Source organism: Lipophrys pholis (assembly GCF_963383615.2).
Source record: "Lipophrys pholis genome assembly, chromosome: 12".
NCBI lineage: Eukaryota > Metazoa > Chordata > Actinopteri > Blenniiformes > Blenniidae > Lipophrys > Lipophrys pholis.
In genome coordinates this window covers 6,978,582-6,999,421 of record NC_137641.1, presented here as the reverse complement: position 1 = coordinate 6,999,421, position 20,840 = coordinate 6,978,582, and the positions used below count along the sequence as shown (strand labels likewise).

At 41.9% G+C, this 20,840-nt stretch overlaps 1 protein-coding gene across 1 annotated transcript in view; it reads left to right on the top strand.

Moving 5' to 3' along the window:
- LOC308117911 (stromelysin-3-like) overlaps positions 1–20,840 on the top strand; it is a gene marked incomplete at its 5' end in the record, with an annotated part of 41,413 nt that overhangs the window by 2,604 nt on the left and 17,969 nt on the right. Inside the window, 2 exons of the mRNA XM_080477031.1 lie at positions 16,011–16,291; positions 18,947–19,090. Coding sequence (XP_080333157.1) covers positions 16,011–16,291; positions 18,947–19,090 — 425 coding nt within the window. The remainder of the gene's footprint in view (positions 1–16,010; positions 16,292–18,946; positions 19,091–20,840) is intronic.

Genomic DNA, 20,840 nt, shown 5'->3' with positions numbered 1-20,840 from the left:
TGCTGTAATTGAGCTAAACTTGTAGTAAGATTTTTGCAGTAAAATAAACATTTCTTCTTTTCTACTCTGTTTTTTCCTTCCTAATTATCTACATAAAAATCAACATTTATTTTCTCTTTCTGTGAGAAATGTTAAGTAATGTGAAATGTTCTAACTAAGCCTGAACTCAACAGAACTTCACATTATTTAAGAGGACGGATGAAGGAGAAATGTTGCGGAAGTCTCTCATCATGGTTAGTCACAGTGAAAAGACAATTACTCCAAACATTTTAGGTCAGAATCAAACAATGTCACCACATTACAGTAGGTTCAGTGGCAGACCTGGCTGGTTTTCCGCCCTGGGCGAGGAGCTGACAGCTGACAAGGGGCGGAGTCACAAGACCGTATCTGAGTCGGTGCACGGTGTGCCCCTGTTGAGTTTGCGTCCTGGGCGGCTGCCCACTTCGCCCAGAGCAAAATCCGCCACTGAGGTTCAATATCTAAAAGTACCTGATTTCTACTCCACCTGCCCCTCAGGGTAGCAGAATTTATCCTGCTGGCTTCACTGACAACTAAAGATATTTACACACACACACACACACACACACACACACACACACACACACACACACACACACACACACACACACACACACACACACACACACACACACACTGGGGTCAAAAAAGATTTGGCGACCACTGATTCTGCAAGTTGTCCCACTTTTAAAGATGAGAGAAGTCTATAATTGTCACCATGGGTACACTTCAACTGTGAGATTTGTAAATCTTTTCGAAAAAAAAGTATTTGGCACATAATAATTCTGGCTCTCACAGACCTGTTACTACGTCTTTAAGAAACCCTTCTATCCTCCACTCGTTACCTGTATTAATGGCACCTGTTTGAACTCATTATCTGTATAAAAGACATCTGTCCACACCATCAAACAGTCAGAGTCCAACCTCCACCATGGCCAAGACAAGAGAGCTGTCTAAGAACACCAGGGACACAATTGTACACCTGCACAAGGCTGGGATGAGCCAATCTACAAGAGGCAAGCAGCTCGGTGAGAAGAGATCAACTGTTGGAGCTATTATTAGAAAATGGAAGAAATATAAGATTACTGACAATCTCCCTCGACCTGGTGCTCCATGCAAGAGCTCACCTCGTGGGGTATGAATGATCCTGAGAACAGTAAAGAATCAGCCCAGAGCTACATGGAGGGAACTGATCAATGACCCGAAGAGAGCTGAGACCACAGTCAAAAAAGATTACTATTAGTAACACACTACCTCATCATGGATTAAAATCCTGCTGTTACGTTCTGGGGGATGGAGGACCCAAAAGCTGACTCGAAGACGGAGTTAGTAACGTCTTTATTTGGGAGTCGAAGCAGCATTGGAACGGATGGAGGGGGAGCAGGAACCAGGCAGCTGAAACCGAGGGCAGCGCGCACAGATTCTGAGCACACAGATAAAAACATTAATTAGAGGAGCAGGTCACGGCAAAACACCAAAAATCCTTCCAGAGGTTTAAGCTGGATGAGCATAATGCCACAGAGGGTAAACGGGCGATCTGCCGATGAGCGTAGAGTGATCCAGAGTCTTTATGGGGGAGGTGATGATGATGGCCCTCAGGTGTGCAGCTCAACTCCAGTGCAGAGCTCTGAGACTCTGCCCACCACAGACACACAAGGGGAGGGGAAAACACAGGGAAGCAGAAAAACACAGCATGGACCCAGTAGACCGTGACACCTGCAGTGCCCGAAAGGTCCCCTGCTTAAGCCAGCAAATGTTCAGGCCTGTCTAAAGTTTGCCAGTGACCATACAGATGATCCAGAGGAGGATTGGGAGAATGGCATGTCGTCAGATGAGACCATAATTGAACTTTTTGGTATAAATGCCCCTCGCTGTGTTTGGAAACATCATGCTTTGGGGCTGCTTTTCTGCAAAGTGGACCGGACGACTGATCCGTATTAAGGAACGGGTGAATGGGGCCATGTATCGTGAGATTTTGGTCAAAAACCTCCTTCCATCAGTAAGAACATTGAAGATGAAACATGGCTGGATCTTCCAGCATGACACACCGCCCGGGCAACGAAGGAGTGGCTCTGTGAAAAGCATTTCAAGGTCCTGAGTGGCCTAGCCAGTCTCCAGACCTCAACCCAACAGAAAATCTGTGGAGCGAGTTGAAAGTCTGTCTTGCCCAGCGACAAAACCAAAACATTATTATTTTATTATTTTTTATCGACCTTTATTTAACCAGCTTGGTCCCATTGAGATTAAAAACCTCTTTTCACAAGGGAGACCTGGCCAAGACATGACAGCTCTAGAGAACATTTGCTTTGAAGAATTGGCCAAAATACCTAGTGATGGCAAAATGAAGCTTCATGAAGCTTCATGAACCACTTTCTTTATTTTCCAACTCCACCAGATGGTGCTCTTGATTTGAAGATGGAGGCCGAAGAACTTGGCAATGCAATGTGTTTTCAAACATTTGTTCAACAGACAGTGCCATCTGCTGGCTTCAGAAAATAAAGAAAGTGGTTCATGAAGCTTCATTTGGCCATCACTAAAAATACCAGCTACAGTGTGTGCTAACCTGGTGAAGACCTACATGAAACTTTTGACCTCTGTCATTGCCAACCAAGATTACATTACAAAGTATTGAGTTGAACTTTTGTTATTGACCAAATATATATTTTCTGCACTATCATACAAATAAATTCTTTAAAAATCATACAATGTGATTTCCTGGATTTGTTTTCACATTCTGTCTTTCACAGTTGAAGTGTACCTATGATGAAAACTACAGACCTCTCATCTTTTTAAGTGGGACAACTTGCACAATCGGTGGATTCCAAAGACCCCCCCCCCACTAGTTCTAGTGTTGTCAGGACTTGTGTGGATGGACCCAAGCGCAGACTCACTGAGTTCCATTAAAAACCAGGTTTATTGTACAAAAGTCCATGTAACACAAGGAAACGGAAGCGACAAGACAAGCCGTCACAGACAACAGGGGGAAAGGGGTTTAAATACACAGTGACAGAGTCACAAAGACCTGACAAGTGTCAATTACAATACAGTCACGTTCAGACCGTCAGGTTAGCTTTACTCTACTGACGATAAGTGGTTCCAATAGTAATCCAGTTCAGCAAATCTGGACCGTGTCCCCTCTCTGAATTACCAAATATAATACAATGAGGTTGTCCTGTTGCTTCCAGCAGTTTGTTGTAATATTTCCCAGACGTTTTAAAATACCTGCCGAAGGATCTCAGCGTGTAAACGTCTGGGAAATATTACAACAAACTGCTGGAAGCAACAGGACAATCTCATCTGCGGTTTATGGTTTGTCAGGTACTTTCCATTTGCTTGGGGATAGGAATGTACCACCAGCGCACCTGAACACACCGTATTTTAAGACCAACAAAGCCACCTGTGGGCAGTGTTGCCACAGGTACTTCGAAAAAGTAATCCAAGTTCTGATGACTAGTTACCCCTTCAAAATGTCACTTAGTTAGTTTACTGATTACTTGTTTTTAAAAGTAACTAAGTTAGATTGCAAGTTACTTTTTAGTTACTTTCTGCAGCTGCCACAACACAACACAACACAACACTCCCCCCTTGATGTCAACGTTGAAATGACAACCGGTTTTGTAAAAAACTCAGTTCTGATCTCTGCCTGGTGTCCTGCACCATGTTTATACATATTTAACCTTTGACCTTCGTTCTTTGTTGTATTTATATCTGACTCATGATTTTATTATCAGATTTTTTCTATTACTGGTATTTATTTACCCCGTGATGTAGTTGTTGCACTATTTATTTATTTATTTGCATAGCCTGCTCTGTGCAACCCTTAATTGCCCCCCTGGCGACAAATAAAGTCTTTCATTGATTGATTGATTGAAAAAAAAAGAAGGCGGGGCTTCCTGCCAATGTTTCTTTTTACTCAGGAAAATAACAAAAATAGTGTAATATCTCTGCTGTTGTGTTATTGATGCAATGGTAAGGTTTAGTAATGATGTTTGTTGGTTCTGATTCTTTTGTTTCACCCGAACTCACTATTAGAGCCAGTTGGCCTGTGATTGGCTGAGAGTGGAGAAGAAGGGCGGGTCAGACTTCATGCACTGTGTGTGTGGGTACATCCGAAAAGTCCCTTCTAACTCCTGAACTATCGACTTTTCCTGAACCCCGGAAGTGTTTTGTGTGGCGGCCATGATAAGGACTGTCCGAATTCTCAATAAGCAAAGGAAAGGAGGCTCAATGCTTCCTTTATAACCTCCTTTAGCTTAGAACCACTGATGCATCCTTTCACAAAGGAGGCGAGCTCAGAGCCCCACAATTCCTTGCGGCGACAACATTTAAAAAGACCCGCTCATCGGAGCGTTCAGGGAAACTCATGATGACGGAAAAAGGGAGCAGGTCATGTAAGTTACCAAAGCAATAATCTGCCTTGAAACTTTAAATCATCAAAAACCCAAATGCGCTTTTTGTAGTCCATTTTCAGAAACTCATTGTTCTTTCCCCACCATGGAGGACGTCACTAACTTGCGCCGCCGTCGCATTATTATGACGTCACTAAGTAAAAGTGCTGTCCGACTGCCACACTAACGTGATCGCCTTTCACTAACTCCTTTAGGAAGCCTCCTAACACCTTTCCTTAACTCCTTTAGGAAGCCTCCTAACACCTTTCCTTAACCCCGTGACATCATCCAGGGGGTTAAGGTAAAGTCGATAGTGAAGGAGTTAGGAGGGACAATTCGGACGTACCCTGTGTGTCCTGTTGGAGGAGAATGGAGGAGCCAGTTCTGTTTAATAATAAAGCTGCTTTACAGACATGAAACTAGTCCAGCAGGACACTATAGAAGTAACGCACAGTGACTTGAGTAAGTAACTTTAATCTGATTACTAGTTTGGAAATAGTAACGCGTTAACATCTTACTAATTAACGCGTTATCGGCATCACTGCCTGTGGGTGCTTTGCTTTGTAGCATTCATAGGATATTGCCCCGACTCCCAGCTTCTCCTTCCCAATTCAGACATCACCTCATGAAGAACGGTGGCGACAGACACTTAGTCATACCTCCTTCACCTTCTCCTTCTTACCACAGTTTTCCTTCTGAGCTTAAGTCAGTGGGGTAGTTAGCAGTGACACTGTTATTGCTTAGTTATCATAATGATGGTGATAGTAAAGATGGTGATGTATGGTTGCAACAGTTTTCCAGTTACTGTTGTTGGTGTTGTTGACTTGAGGTTGTTGGTGGAAACACCCAGTTACTTCACTGACAGATTCAGAGAAGACGCATTAAATGAATGTTGATGGAAATCAAAGCAGAGCTGTTGTCACTCACACACTTCTTGACTTGATTGTGTGTTTGCTGCTGTGCTCCCTCTTTAAACTGCGTGGCAGAGTCTAGATTATTGGCTGTTTAATATAGAAGAAGGTAACGTCCTCATGTAGTGGGGGAGGGAGGCCAACCGAGGCTCCATGACTCCAAATAAAGTATACATAAGCAAAAATAAAGCCCAGAATGGAGGGCACCAGGGGCCTCATTTATAAAACATTGTGTAGGATTCCTACTAGAAATGTATGCGCGCCCAAAAGCTGAAAATACCGTGCGCCCCAAAAAATTTGGGCCGGTAAAACCGTGCGTACGCACATCTACACACACTTTCCTTTAATAGATCTCAGTCCACCTGGAAGGTTGACGGTTCACATCCCTCCTCAACCCGCCCACTTTCTACCATAAATGGTCAATCAAAGCGCCTCGTCAATATTTCTGCATCTCAATCAGCCTGTTGATCGCCGGCATTTGACGCTAAATCCTGACAGAAAAGACAAAGGAAATTAATTTTACGGAGAGAAAAGTAGTCATGGAGGAGGTGGAGGTGTTGAGATGATATTATTTGGTGTCACAGTAGTGGAATCACTAATAAAAGAAAAACAAGTGATAAGTAATGATGTTTGTTCCACTGCTGGAAATAGTGTGCGAGCCATGAGAGCTGATCTGAAGGTGGAGGTCAGAGGAGAGTGACACCGCTGGACACAAAAACAACCTCCATGGTTGTGATGGCCGGCATGTGTGGCAGAGTGTTACAGAGGGAGGGAGACATTTTGGTGGCGACCACAGCGGAGACCAATAAATTACAGTTTTAACTGATTGTTAAATGTATAAATTAAGTTTGAGCTGCCCCCACGGCAGCTCAAACTATCCTCATAACAGAAACTATGTTTGTTTCTCTCCGTGCTGATACATGTACACGTTTCACGTAGGCGTTTTCATGGTGGCCTTGGTATTTTCCTTGGGTAACTGATGTGAGTACTTCAAACTGCAAATAGATTCATTAAAGGAGGTTTGATACTGCTTGTGAACTGAAGGAATAAAGAGCGATGTTTACAGCGGTGGATCAGCCTTCATTCAAGCTAATCCTCCTGATCCAGCAAACAATCCCTTCACTTGGCTCACGCAGCTGGTTTGTCTGCAAAACACTTGATGGCTGCTGATATCGGGTCATTTTTATGGCTCGTTATTTATTCTTGAGAAACCTCTTCCATTTTGTGCATTATCTTCTGAACTTTTGACCTCGTTCTTTCTACCAAAACGATTAGTAGATTTGTTAGACGTTTGTGGAGCCTGAAAAATATTTAGTTCATTTATTGTTGTTCCAAGGTATGAAGTTAGTCATTCCCAGTAATTTCAGATAAGCATCCTTGAAAGCCCCTTGAAAACACTCCCTGGGTTATGGTGACCCACTGTCAGGTCTGAACAGGGGATTTCCAGACATCTGTTTCTGCTGTGTGATGCAGCTTTGGGGGATTGACGTGTGTGTGCATTGTGTGTATGGTGCACATTTTTTTCAGGCATGTGCATGCTCATACCTGCATCCACTTCTTGTGTTTACCTCTTTTAGAGTCATCAACAAAGAGGCTCCTCAATGAAACAGATGCCACCTATTAGATAAAAGTACAATGCACCCCTCTGTGATTGGGCTCAGAAGTTAATTTAGGGCCGATGCTTTGGCATGCCAATTTGGGCGAGACACAGCATCGCCAGGGTCCTGTGGCGACATGTCGGCCCCACCGGTAGGATTCCCCCCCCCCCCCCCCCCCCGCACGCCCAGGGCTTTTTCTCCCTGGTATGTGACTTGATGCTTGTGCTTTTTCATTGAAAATGTGCTCCTTGTCAACTTGTTCTGTCACTCACCTTAAATTGAACCTCCTCCACTCGGCCAAGCTTGTGGTTTCAGTCGAGCTGTCGTGGTTAAAAGTGCTACTCTTGCAGACTCAGCACTGATTCTTTATCAGATGATATTGTGCAGCCAAGCTTTTTTTTTTTTTTTTTTTTTTAATGCATAGCAGAAACAGGTACTAATTTGTCACACAGCAACAAATGTTGCTTGTGTGATTTGGAAATAGTCCTTGAGGGCAGAAACTCTGATTACTTATTAAACACAGAGAATTGAGTGGAATTATAAACATGTCATTTTTATTCCATTGTTTGGTTTGTGTGGGTTACGTCCCTCTGTTTCTGATTCTAAGCTTGTAAATTCAATTAGTCTGAAGCTGTGTCGAATTTAGTGGCCTGATGCAGTGACATTTTGTTTTGCCGATCACAATCAAGTCAAATGAGCTCCCTTTTGTTATAAAAAGAAAACTCTGCAAGTAGCCACTGAACTCATCTAAAATGTGCGTCTTTTGTAAAGCCATTGTTTGCAGTTTGATGTAATGTAAAAAGACTAGAATCAGAAGGCTTTGTTGTCATAGTGCATTAAACAGCTGGATGATGAAAAAAAAACCATCTGCAAGAAAAGATCATGTTTGAAATGCAGTGAATCGGGGTTGAAGGAAGAAACCCTATTTACAAACATGCATCACTCATTATGAACCACCAAAGAACAAAAGAGAATCAAATTCTTTAAAGGTACTATTATGGCAGTACTCAGTCACTATTCTAACAGGTTGCTGACAGTTGTTGGAAGCGCCAGTGCCTACTGGATTTTCTGTTAATATTTGTTGCTTCTTCTGCTGTTGGACCAAATGCAGGCAGACATGTAGTGACTCTTTGCACTTTCTGGTTTTACATTCAGTCTTATCTGGCAAAATGGCTTCATAGTGCCCCCTATAACTTTTATAGATTTAAAACGTCTACTACGGGTAGCAGATTTCACCTACATCCATGACACTCTTAACTCTAAACCCACCAGGAAGTCTGCCATGTGCATTTGCAAGGAGTTATCAACTCACAGGCTGCAACTCCTACAGACCTCGGGGGGTCTTGCTCAGGGACCCCCTGTGCATGTTTTTGGGAATATGCTGATGTGCATTCACAGTTATAGCGCCACCTTGTGATAGCAGGAATTCCAACTGTTTTGACACTTTGATGTTAGCCCATTGCCCATACTAACTTCAAATGTGGTGACATAGACTTTGACACATTCATGCTGAGTCATGGGGATAATGGTGACTTGCAGAATGTCAATATTTTGCCATGAAAATCGAAGCGTTTACTTTCAGCTTCATGATCGAATCGACCCCAAACTCCATGTGCCGGACAACAGGCCCATTCTGAAGACATCCACACATTTTGAAATAGTAAAACCGCCACCGTTTTGTAAGAGGATGTTCAGGAATTCTATTTTTACATGCCATGGGCCCAAACTTTGTGATAGAATCCTTGTAGGGAAATGAAGGACATCAAAACACACAAGAATGTCATTTTTGTGATGAACTCCTCCTAAGGGGTAAATCCAAGAGATTTGAAATTTGATTGTTGTATACAACAAGGCATGCTGAAATACTTTTCAGAATCTTCTGGAATTGCCCAAAGGCGTGGCCATGGCAGCCTGATGAAAACAGGAAGTGATATGTAACTCTGCGCTACATGCTGCAATCTGCCTGAAACTTTACGTGTGATCTCAGTCCCGCCCTGATGAATTCAATAGATCACTGTGTGGTCAGAGTGAGTGCCACCTGGTGGATGGACAAGACGTGCTGTATAACCAGCCCGCACATGCTTCAATATGCCTTAAACTTTACATGTGTGAGAAGAGTCTCACAAATTGATCACACGTTTTTATACATTTAAAATGACCTAATTTTGAATTTACACGACATGAATGCACAGTGGATGGAAACATGAATTATCACTGTTCAGTAACACATACCATGTGTTAATTCGTCTTACCTTGTTTTTAGTTTTTCGGATAGACTCGTTGCAAATAAATCCATAATCTTTTTACTTCGGACAGCTTTTGAGGCTTTAGGTATGAAATTCTTCTCACTGCTTTCTATTTACTTTCCCGTCCCGGAGGATGATTAATAATTACAGCTGGTAATTCCAACGTATACTGGCCGCAGAGGGTTTGGTTACGTGATTAACCCAACTCTTTGTGTGTTAAGTCAGAGCAGCCCAGTTTGTTGCACCGTTAAGTTCACCGAACAAAGAGCACAGGTGTTTGTCTCAGCTGACAGATTAGTGGAGGTTTCCAGGACCTTTCTACTGTGGATTCATATATCATAAGTTCATTCTGACAAGCGCTTTATCTCAGAAGCTCAAAGCACTGAAACTATAGGCGTTGCAAGATCAGATAAAGGTTGTACAAACATGTTTTTCAGAACAGTTTCAGTGTTTTGTTGGAAAATAAAGCATTTCAGCTGATGATGAATCTGAAAAGTATTCTCCACAGGTATTTATCTCCCCTCAACAACAGAGCTTTTATTAACCAATCACGTTCATCCTTGTGATAGGAAGAGAAATTCAAAAGAATTATGCATCATCACCACACGTTCTATCTGAATAATTTCCACGCTTGTTGTCTTCTGGGAGTTAAACCACCCACCCATCAACTGTAAACCGCAACTTTGCAGCAATCACAGGGTAACTTGGGACGGCTGGCATCAGAAAGTCACATCAGCAAAACAAAAACCACGTCAGCAAGCAGATGAGTTCAATGCAGAAGCAGAGAAAGGGACGGTCACCCTGCTGCACCCTGCTGCACTTTTCATTTTATTTATTCCCCCAAAAAATAAAAGCTGTTTCTCATCAGCCAAAGCAGCTCAACATCTGATAGGAATCTGCTTTATTTGATTCGACTCTATTGTCCTTTTTTGGACTTGTATACAGAAATCTCCAAGCTGTCGGCATGACATGGTCATAAAATGTGATCTGATCTGCAACGACAAACAGAATGCGCCTAATCAAATATCATACAAATCATTTTATAGCAATATTAAATATTCACAGAGCTGCAGCCAGAAGTAAGTGAACCCTGCATTTAAAATTTCATCAACTTTCAACATCAAGTTTACTTGACTATTGTGAAACTTTAAAGTTGGCAAAAATGCCGTTGCTGTATTATAAAAGCAGATTTAATATGTCAAAATAACAAAAAGCTGATGCGTGCACCTTTAGGCATGATCTGACATTAGAATGGAGTAAGAGGGCAGTCTTGTGTGATGCATAGGGGTGGTGTTAGGTGACGTGAGCACCGGGTGTTGAACTGTTTGACATGCCAGCTGTCAATCTGTTGGAAACAATAAAGAAAGTCGACGTGTCTCCTCCATCCGTCTCACTGTCTCAACTTCCACAAAAGTAAAAAGTCACACAATGCATTTCCTCCTGCATTCAATGGTAGGATCCAACAATTCCATGCTTCATTTGGAAAAGACTCTGTTAACGCAGTCCGGACGACTATTCACCATGGATTAAAGACGGTTATTCACCGACTATTGTCAGTTCAGAAGTTATGAAATAATCACTTTACCAACAAAACTTTAAATCAGTTTTATTCTACATTTTGTTGTAGACAGAATTCATTGTGTTGACTGCTGTGAGATTCAACATTACTATTGTTGTAGTAGTTGCTACATGAATCATAGTGAATTGAGGATCGCTTCCAGCAGACTTTAATTAGGTATATGAAGAAAATTTCCTCTATAGGATTCAGAAAGGGAAAATATGGCGGAAGAAAATCAGATCCCAGTCTGTATCTGCTCAGGTTGAGTGTCACTCTTTGTCCTGCTTCTTTCATTGTCATTCCATGAATCAGCACATTATCAATGGAATTGGATTTCTTTGCGTGGGTCTTTGTCTTCGTCCAGGTCTTTGTCTGGGTCGTGGTTCAGGACCAGGTGCACGGGCCGGGTCAGGTTCTGGACTAGGCGCATGGGAAGATCCATGTTCTGGTTCTGGCCATGGTCTAGGTTGTCCATGTCCTCTTCTTCCACCATGACCTCTTACTCCTCTGACATCCATTCTGAAGAGCTGATGGTTTTACAGTGTGCGGTTCATTGTAAGAAGTGTTTTCAGCTTTGACCTCTTGTGTGGAACAAAGTCCAAATTCTGCCTCCCGGTGTTCACTTTTTGAGAAATGTGTGCTATAATTGAAAAGTGTGTTCAAATGAGCAAAAATTGTGTTCAGTGTTTTGCAAAAAGAGTTCAAGTGTTTTGGAAACTGTGTGCAAACCATGAGTAGTGTTCAAGGTTTTGACACCAGAGTCGTGTTATTGAGAAATGTGTGCAGTGAATGGAATTTAGTGTCTTATCAATCGAGAAAAACTGTAACAAATAAGGAATTTATAGGCAAAAGAAGTTTACGAATTAGTGCAATTTTTTTCCTAAAGTGTACAAATCTGTGACCAAAAACTTTTTACATAAAAACACTAGTTTCTTTAATAATCAAGATATCTCAATGAAACTTTGTGGGAAGGTATATCTCTTTATACTCTTCAATCTGGAGGAATAATATTATATATTTTAAGTTTGTTCTTCGTCTGGAATAAATTTGATAGTATTAAGATTGGAGCTGCCACACTCTACGACAACATACTACCTACTACCACACCATATTTGTTGTATTCGTCACTTTTGATCCGTATACATGTTTTTTTTAATAACCTGGTAAATGTGTGTCATGAATTTTTATTATATTGGTCAATAACAGATCAAATCCTGTCCCTGTCCCTCCTCCTCTTCCTCCTCTTCCTCCTCCTCTTCCTCTTCCTGCTCAGTCAACTTTTGTTCTGAACCATAAAAAGTTATGAATCTTCGGGATTAGAAAGTCAAAATAATCAAAAATATGTCGCTTTACCTTTCAAAAGCGTCACTTCATCCCTTGAAGCTGTTTTATGTGTTGAAGTCGAGTGAGTTTTTAATACGTTAAGGTGACGATCTGAACGTTGATGGAAGTGAAAATTCAAAATGGCGGAGGACGAGGAGTTTCCCAACTACGGAATTCGAGGGAATCCCGAGGAATTACGTGACGCTTTCCAATCAAAATGCATGTTTTCTGGGTCACTGGGTTTGCGCGTCACTGTCCAAAATGCGGCTCACGAATCGGGAATAAAATAGTGGCTGCGATCGGCTGCGGTCTTCACATTCCTACTTTAATTGTTTTTAATTGATCTGCAATTTTCTTTTTGAAGTCAGCCTGTAAACCGAGTTCCTCTAAGTGACGACTCCACTGTAGCAGCATCAGAACCACTGCAACTCAAATGTCAGCAGTGTGGAACCATTTTAAAGTAGAAAACAGTCCAACAGCCACTTGAAATACTTGAAAAAGCAGCATAGGTGAAAGCATCAGAGCCTCATTCAATACAACCAGTTTGAAAAGGCGTCTAAACACGTTGGAGTACAGAGGGTTCAATCAAGCAGTTCTCACAGCAGCAGCTGTATTTATAAAGTATCTGTAATGTCCTTGTACCTCATAGATCATAAGTAGTTCCACAAGTAAGATTTTATAAGAGCGCAGTTATCTCTAAGACAAAAGAACAGTGTTGCACCTCATGGCGCTTTAATTGCTTCATTTAACAATCCACATAAAGACAAATATGTCCGGTCAGCAGCCACTTTTAAATCTTTTTGATCATTGGTACGTTCTGATGTCTCCACAGATACGGTCAGATATAGTTATACTGCAGCTGTGCTGGTTTGTCCCATGTTACCAGACACTTTTACAGTTTCACTCAGACAGTCTGAAACTCAGTCTTCAGTCTCATACAGCAGGGTGATGAACCGGAACAGTCAGGAGGAAAAATATTAAAAATAAAGTTATACTACAACCAATACCAGGAAAATATAGGTATCTGATCAGAAATACTTGGATCAGGACATCATCTCCACCGGCGGTCGTTTTCCCCAGAGGAGATAAACCCCCTAGAAGCAGAGATACCTGCCTTGGGTTTGATGGACCAACGTCTCCTGGGGGAGCTCTTTGACAAAGTCCCAGGAAAGTCCCAGCTGACATCCAGTTTGTAATAATAATCACTGTATCACCATCAAGTCCCTTTAATTGTTGTGCTGCTCTTGACTTGAAAAGAGTTTATCTTCACCGGATGTTTTAAACTGGACTTTACTCCAAGAACCAGACCCTCAAACTCCTTTTTTCTTTATTGAAACAGCAGGTGAAAGTTCTTTAGGTAAAAACCAGCTGTTCATCCAGGTTTGCGAGCCTCAGTACCGTCACAATCAGGAGAAGAACAAGTGTTCTGCTGCGAGGTGAGCTCTGCCATTGAGTTCCTGCACACCTGACAGGCACACATCTTCTACCCGGCCTTTCAGAGAGTTGAGCCGCCAGTTCATTTGTTTCACCTGATACTTGTTGACGGTGGAGAGAGAGGCAGAAGCAGCTCACAGGCAGTTTGACAGAACAATCACTGCAAATGTCTGGGCTTTCACTATGGTGTTACCCCATTAGGCCATAGATAACAAGCAGTTCTTTAAATAAACATCTTAGGGATTGTTCTGTTATTACAGTTAATCACCAATTTTGTGAAGACTTAACTAACCTGTGTTAACTTGTGGTTAGTTGACTGTGCAACCACAAACAGGAAGGACCTGGAGGATTTTCCACAGGGAGTGAGTGAGGATGAGGACCTCCGATGGCCAGTCTCTCACCAGGTGGAGAAGCAAGGTGTGTTAGTGTGTTCCTGCCATTTGTAACATTAAAAACATATCAAACACATTTTATTATGTCCTCCATTGTAGTCATGTCTGTCTTTCTCAATCTGTGAAAATGAAGAAGGAAAAAAATCTGCTTCCTTAACTTTGCTTCATCATATCAGCAAGTCTGCACATTTAAACTCATTTTTATGTTTCTTTCTCTCCTTTCTTTAATCCTTCATATTTCTATATTTTTCCAGACGTTGTTTTGCTAATTATATTTATTTTATTTTATTTATTTTTTGTACAGGCACTCATCACTGGTGACTGAGGAAACCAACCAAATGCTGCTGTCAACTCCTCACTGTTTGTTGTTGTAATGTTCACATGTAAAATACTTGTTCTCAAGCTGGACTGTTCTGTTACACTGTTCTAGGAGGTATTTTAAATCAGCGTCTGAGGTTATGTTCTGAGTTCAGTAAAGCCTGTCACTGATGATTGTATTGAAGACAGTTTAATTCAATACCTTGTCATTTTGTACTACAAATGTTCTCTGTGTTACCAATCTTACAAAGTCTGCTGTACAAATGAGCCCTTTGTAATAAACTACAGCAATGTATATATTCTCTTGTGTTCTATACCAGGGCTCTAAAACTAATTACAGGTCTGCATCTGAGTTTTATTCAAGGTCAGAGGTTAGGAAAGATTGGCTTTAACCAAAATATTTGTAATGAATATGTCTTTTCATTGAGTCGGCATGCAAAGAACCCCCATGTTGATGATAGAAACTGAGGCAAACACAGCTGAGACAGTTTGTTATTAAGTGAAATTAGTTATCAATTGAAAAAGTTTAAAGTGAGAGCTCTGTACTGTTGGTTCTGGGAAACGGTGTTCGAGTGAGAGCTCAGCTCTGAGTTCTGGTTCTTGGTTCCTGATAACAGCTTCAGAGTGAGCGCTCATTGTTCTGTCCACTCTGTCATCCACTAACTTTTCCTGCTACTTTTCCTCAGTACAGCCCTGCACACTTTGTTTAAAAACTTTGGAGGATTTATACAAATGCAAATATAGCAGAACCCGCAGTTCTGCTGTCACGTACTGGAATCCAAATACAGTAATATACTGTTAAATAATTTACAGTAGATGCGCTGTAAAATGACCATAACCAAGTTATCCTACCGTCATGTTCTGTCATCCAAAAAATAGTATTATATTGTTAAATAAATTACGGGAGATGTGCTGTGAAAAAACCACACCTGCCATCGTTATTTTACGGTCATATACCGTAATTCAAAATAAGATTAGTTGTATTGTAAAATAACATTAAAATACAGGCGTCCCTGCTGTATTTTCCTGTTATTTTACAGTGAAATTTGTGACAGTGTCCCCTTGGGGACATTTCTTCACCGAATTACAAATAGAGCAGTGCTCAAGGGGGAGCTGGTGGGGTCTGAGGCTCTTGCAACCCTGGTGTATGTTTTTCAGACTGTGGGGGGGGAACTGGAATACCTTGAGGAAAAGCCACGCACACAATGATGCTCGATATTTGTTGTGTTTTTAAGATGTTTTCTTATCTGTTTTTACTGTGAAGCACTTTGTGACTCTGTGTCTGTGAAAATCACAATACAAATAAAATTTACATACACACAGGGAGAACATGCAAACTCCACACAGACAGGCCCTGGGCTGTATTTGAACCCACAACCTTGTCACGGGGATGTGAGAGCGCTAACCATTGCACCACCATGCAGCCCACTTAGAATGGAACAGGAAATATTTAGAATAGAAATGGTATTCTAACAGCCAGGGCCTGATTTACAAAAGGTTTGTGTACATGAAACCAGGCACAGACTTGACATTACACACACACACACACACACACACACACACAGCATATATCAGGTCGCTTTAAAGATCGGGTCTCAAAGTAACATTATTGATTCAGCACGTTTGGCTTTATGACTATGGAATGTTGGGTTCATAGTTTTTGTATTTTATAAGCAGATGTAATTCAGCTTCGCCACAAGTAGGGACGCTGCTGTTATTGTGGTGTGAGACTCAACTGGCCCACCTCGACTTTTATTTGTGGACTTTATCATCAGATATTTTCTGTTGTTAGGTCTTGTAATATTTTCTGAATCTGTTTTATAGGCGGCGAAGACAGCGTCTCACAGCCACAGCCGTGCTGGTCTGAAGAAGAGAGGAAGACATGAACAGGACACACTAAATAAAGACCTCCACCTAAAGTCCCAGAACAAGACTGAGAACTGGAAGCGTCCTCGCTGCGGTGTTCCCGACTATCCAGCTTTAACACAGGCTGACATGCCGTACTACAACCTGAAGAAGAAAGGAGGAGGTCTGAGCAAACAGCAGCGCAGGAAGCGATTCGCACTCTTTGGAGGACGCTGGGACAAGACTGACCTCACCTACAAGTAAGAGAGGGCTGGTGTGGGTAAGTCCTTCATTATGTAAATATCAATTAGGCAGATAAAAGATTAATCCTTATCAGGATCTCACAATTCTGGGTAAGTTAACCAGGTAACAGAGATATATCCTGTTTATCACGAGCCGTAGTATAGGCCCCTGATCTCAACTCAATTGAGCATTTCACTTGTTCAACACTAAACTTCAGTCCGAAAGGCACACAAACAAACAGCACCTGAAAGCCGCTGCAGTGAAGGCCTGACCGAGCAATAGATAGGAGGAAACCCAGCGACGGGTGATGCCCATGAGTTCAATGCTTCAGGCAGTCATTGCCAGCAAAGTGTTTTCATCCAAGTATCAGAAATTAACATTTTATTTTCAGTTATTTAATTTGTCCAATTATGTTTCAGATGCTGAAATGAAGGGATTGTGCTTTTAAAAAAGCTTTAGTTCCTCACAATTTTATACTATCTGTTTGTTGGTTTGTATCGGTAACACACACAAATATACAAACACACAGTTGGTTACACAACAATAGGGAGCGGATTTGATTTAAAAACCTTATAACCACACTTAAAACTCTGCTTAACACATGAATGACAAACTCGTCTCTAAAACAATTATTAAGATGTGTAACTTTTCATGACTAAACGACGACTGCATATTTTATAAAGCCACTTGACTAATTTCTTCATAAACAGTCAAATTACAACAATTGATGTGAACCAGAGCAGCAATGAACACAGTTTTCTGTCTGTAAACATGAGCACACCATCCATCCAAGATTCAGAAGCAGGAAGTCATGAGCTCTGCCTGCCACAGAAACACAGTGTGGACATCAGGAGACCAGCAGACGTCCCGTCGTCCAAAACAATGTTCACACTGATTATTGTGTCGAGAGCTTCTTGTAGCACCTCAGTGACTGAATTAAACTCTCGCAGAAAACAGCAGTAGGCCATTTTCTATCATATAGTGTTGTAATTAAATCACTACTCTTTCCCTTAGCATGCTATTAAGTGATCATGATGATGATGATGATGATTAATATTATCATTGTTGTTGTTGTTAAAAATAATAGAATAGTTGAGATTTTCGTTGAACGTGTTGCCATTACTTGCGTTGTCCAGGAACTGTTGCACAGCGGTGTCAAACCCGTTTGGCAATCCCAATAATCCCACAAAGAAACGTTTGGATGAACCTCAAGCAAGCTGCAGAGAATAGCATTTTCAAAAAGCTTCTCACCTTAGTGAAAACAGTCATGTTAGGTGTAAAGTAATTCTGTCTGAAGACAACATTAAAAAAAACTAACTACATTGGCTGTGGGGCAGAAGTCCCTCTCCTCCGATTGGCTGTGAAATCTGTCAATCTCAGATAAGCACCGCCTTTTTCTCCATTGACCAAACGCACAGGTCTTTTTCACCAGATATCTCAGCTGAGAGCCGCGATGTGTGATTAGTAGATGAAGAAAACAATCTGTGACTTGTGTGGAAGAACTTCACATCGATACAGGAGCACAAATATGTTTCTCACCAGATTTACTGCAACAATTGGAGTAAAAATATCAGCATGACAGTTTTTTTAATCTGTGACTTGTAAAACAGGATTTGTGCTCCTGTAATTAAGAATTTGTGACTTGAAAGTGTGGTGTTGTATTTGTGGAGAGAAAACAATTCTACAGGTACACAACTCACGGTACACAAACCTTTTTCACCAATAATACCCCCATATTCAAGTACTCAAACTGCAATTTGTCTGTATGTTTGATGTTTTAAAGACAAATTCTTTCCAAAATAAAAATACATGTGTTTACAGTTTGATTTATGTAGCCATCAGAAGTATTTTCAGGTGATCTGTGGTGAATAACTGGATGTTTATCTGCTGCAGAAACAGACTAAAGAGGAATGCAGTATTTGCTCAACAAAGACACAGATGTTATAAGTGCAAACATACCCAGCATGAGACTTCTCAGAGCTTCACAAAAAGTAGACAATAAGAGCAAAATATTGACGAAAGAATAAAGACATTTTAGAGGGCCATTGCTGAACAGTTTAGAATGAGACGAAATCATATATTCTTATTGGGGCATATACAGTATAAAGAAGTCAAGATATAAAAGTCCAAGTAAGTAAACACCATTAAATTCCATTTTTGTATGACAAAATATTTGGGTACCAAACTGAAACAGTGCTGATTTCAGCATTTCTAGGATATAAATACGGTAAATAAAGTTTGTCACTGTATTCCTGATGAAAGTCTAATTGTCCATGGCAGGCGGACTTTTGATTTCCCCTCTTAAGGAACAAATGAGTGAACATGAAGCAATACAACCGCTTTGCTTTTATTGTGAAAACGTTCTGCAGTTTCCTGCAAATTGTTCTGTTCATTAAAAAAAAAAAGTGTCATTATTTACAGAATTTACTGGTTAATGTATGGGTATGTCATTTAACACAAAGTTATACTATGATGTAGCTGTAACTATGACAACAGGCCATCTTAAATGTACAGGGATAATATTTAGTATAATTTGACTGCTTTTTCTCTTTGTGTTGCTGGACATTGACATGGGGTTTGCTAATTCCTACAAAGGTTTTTAATTTGAATGAAGCGTAAATCCATCTCTCAGCTGTTGTCTGTAAAAGCATCGGGTGTGTCTGCGTCCTCAGGATCATGCGTTTCCCGTGGCAGATGAGTGAGGACAAAGTCCGCCGTGTCTTCCTGGAGGCGTTTGGCGTGTGGGGGGAAGTGACTCCTCTGAGGTTCAGAGAGGTCACCGACGAGAAAGCAGACATCATCATCGACTTCAACAGGTAAGGACAAGTCAACACCAGGCAGCACAACACACAGGAAGCTTTGGCAGAAGTGGTTTTGATCCTTGTGTGAGGTGCGCATGTTGTCCCTGAGGCTGGACTGCTTTTATTCGAGTACTCGTTGGGGAAATTGATGCACTTACACAGAGATGTGTGCAGCCACTTGTGGCTTCTCAGCCACTCTGTAGCGGCTCCCTGCAGCCTTCATTGAATTATGTGTAAATGAACACTGTTATCTTGTTTTTATCTTGATGCTCAGCAAACAGAGAAACTCTCATCTCACCGCCTTATGAGACAGTTGTAATACTTGAATTTGGAAATTCTATATTTTGTCAACTAAAATCTACATTGTCAGGTCTCCTTCTGTGTCTTTGTAAAGTCTGTTAACTGTATCGTCTCTTCCTGTTTTATTTTGATAATCACCTGTTTCGTCTCCATCTTTGCACACTTGTATTTTTTCATTTAATAAAAGTATGGACTTTGGACAATCAGGCTCTGCCTCTCTGTGGGTTAGCCCGACGGTGGCATGCTCTATTGCCACACTCAGCTACATCTTCACCACAACAGTCCGGTACAGTGACCGCATTACTCTAGCCGCCTGTCCGAACCTGTAGCCGATCTCATGATCCCTCCTCTCATCACTCGTGAATAAGACCCAGAGAGGTCCACCCCGCTACCTGGAGAGGGCATGCCATCCTTTTTCATGAGAGGACCACAGTCTCAGATTTGGAAACGCTGATCTGCATCTCATTTCACATCCGCGAACTGTTCCAGTGAATGCTGGAGGCCCTCATGTGATGCCACCAATAGGACAACCTCATCCACAAAGAGCAGAGATGTCACCCTCTGGCCTTCCCACATGATGCCCTCCTGCACCCCGCTGCGCCTCAACAACCTGTCCATGAAGATAATGAAAAAAAGGGGTGACAAGGCACAGCCCTGGGGGAGTCCAGCGCCCATGAAGACAAGTCCGTCTTAGTGCCAAGTGTATGGACGCAGCTCTCACACCGGGAGTACAAAGAACAGATTTCCTGCAGCAGCGGTTCCAGTGCTCTGTACTCCCTTAACACCTCCCACAAGACATCTCAGGGGGCACGGTCATATGCCTTCTCCAAGTCCACAAAACACATGTAGACTGGATTGGAAAACTTCCATGCCCCCTCAATAATCCGTGAGAGGGTGAAGAGCTGGTCCGTTGTTCCACCGGCCAGGACGGAATCTGCAGTGTTCCTCCTGTATCTAAGGTTCAACTATCGGTCGGAGTCTCCTTTCTAGAACCCCTAATAGACTTTCCCAGGGAGACTGAGTGTGATGCACCGATAATTGGCACACACTCTCCGGTCCCTCTGTTTGAAGATAGGGACCACTTCCCCGGTCTGCCAGTCAGATGGTACTGTACACGAGGTCCATGCGATACTGTAGAGGCTTGTCAACCAGGACAGCCCCACAATATTCTAGGGACTTCAGCAGCTCCAGGCGTATCTCGTTTACTCTTGGGGCCTTGCCACCAAGGAGTTTTTTAACCACCTTGGTGACCTCCACCAGGGAAATGGACGAGGCCACACCAGAAGCCTCAGGTAAGGAAGACATTTCCTCCGGGTTCAGGAGATCCTCAAAGTGTTCCTTCCACCTCCAGACGATCTCCTCATTTGAGGTCAGAGGATGTCCATTCTTGCTGAGCACAGCTTGAGATGGACCCCTCGACCCCTCCTGAGCCTCCGGATGATGCATGAACGGACGGTGCATGAAC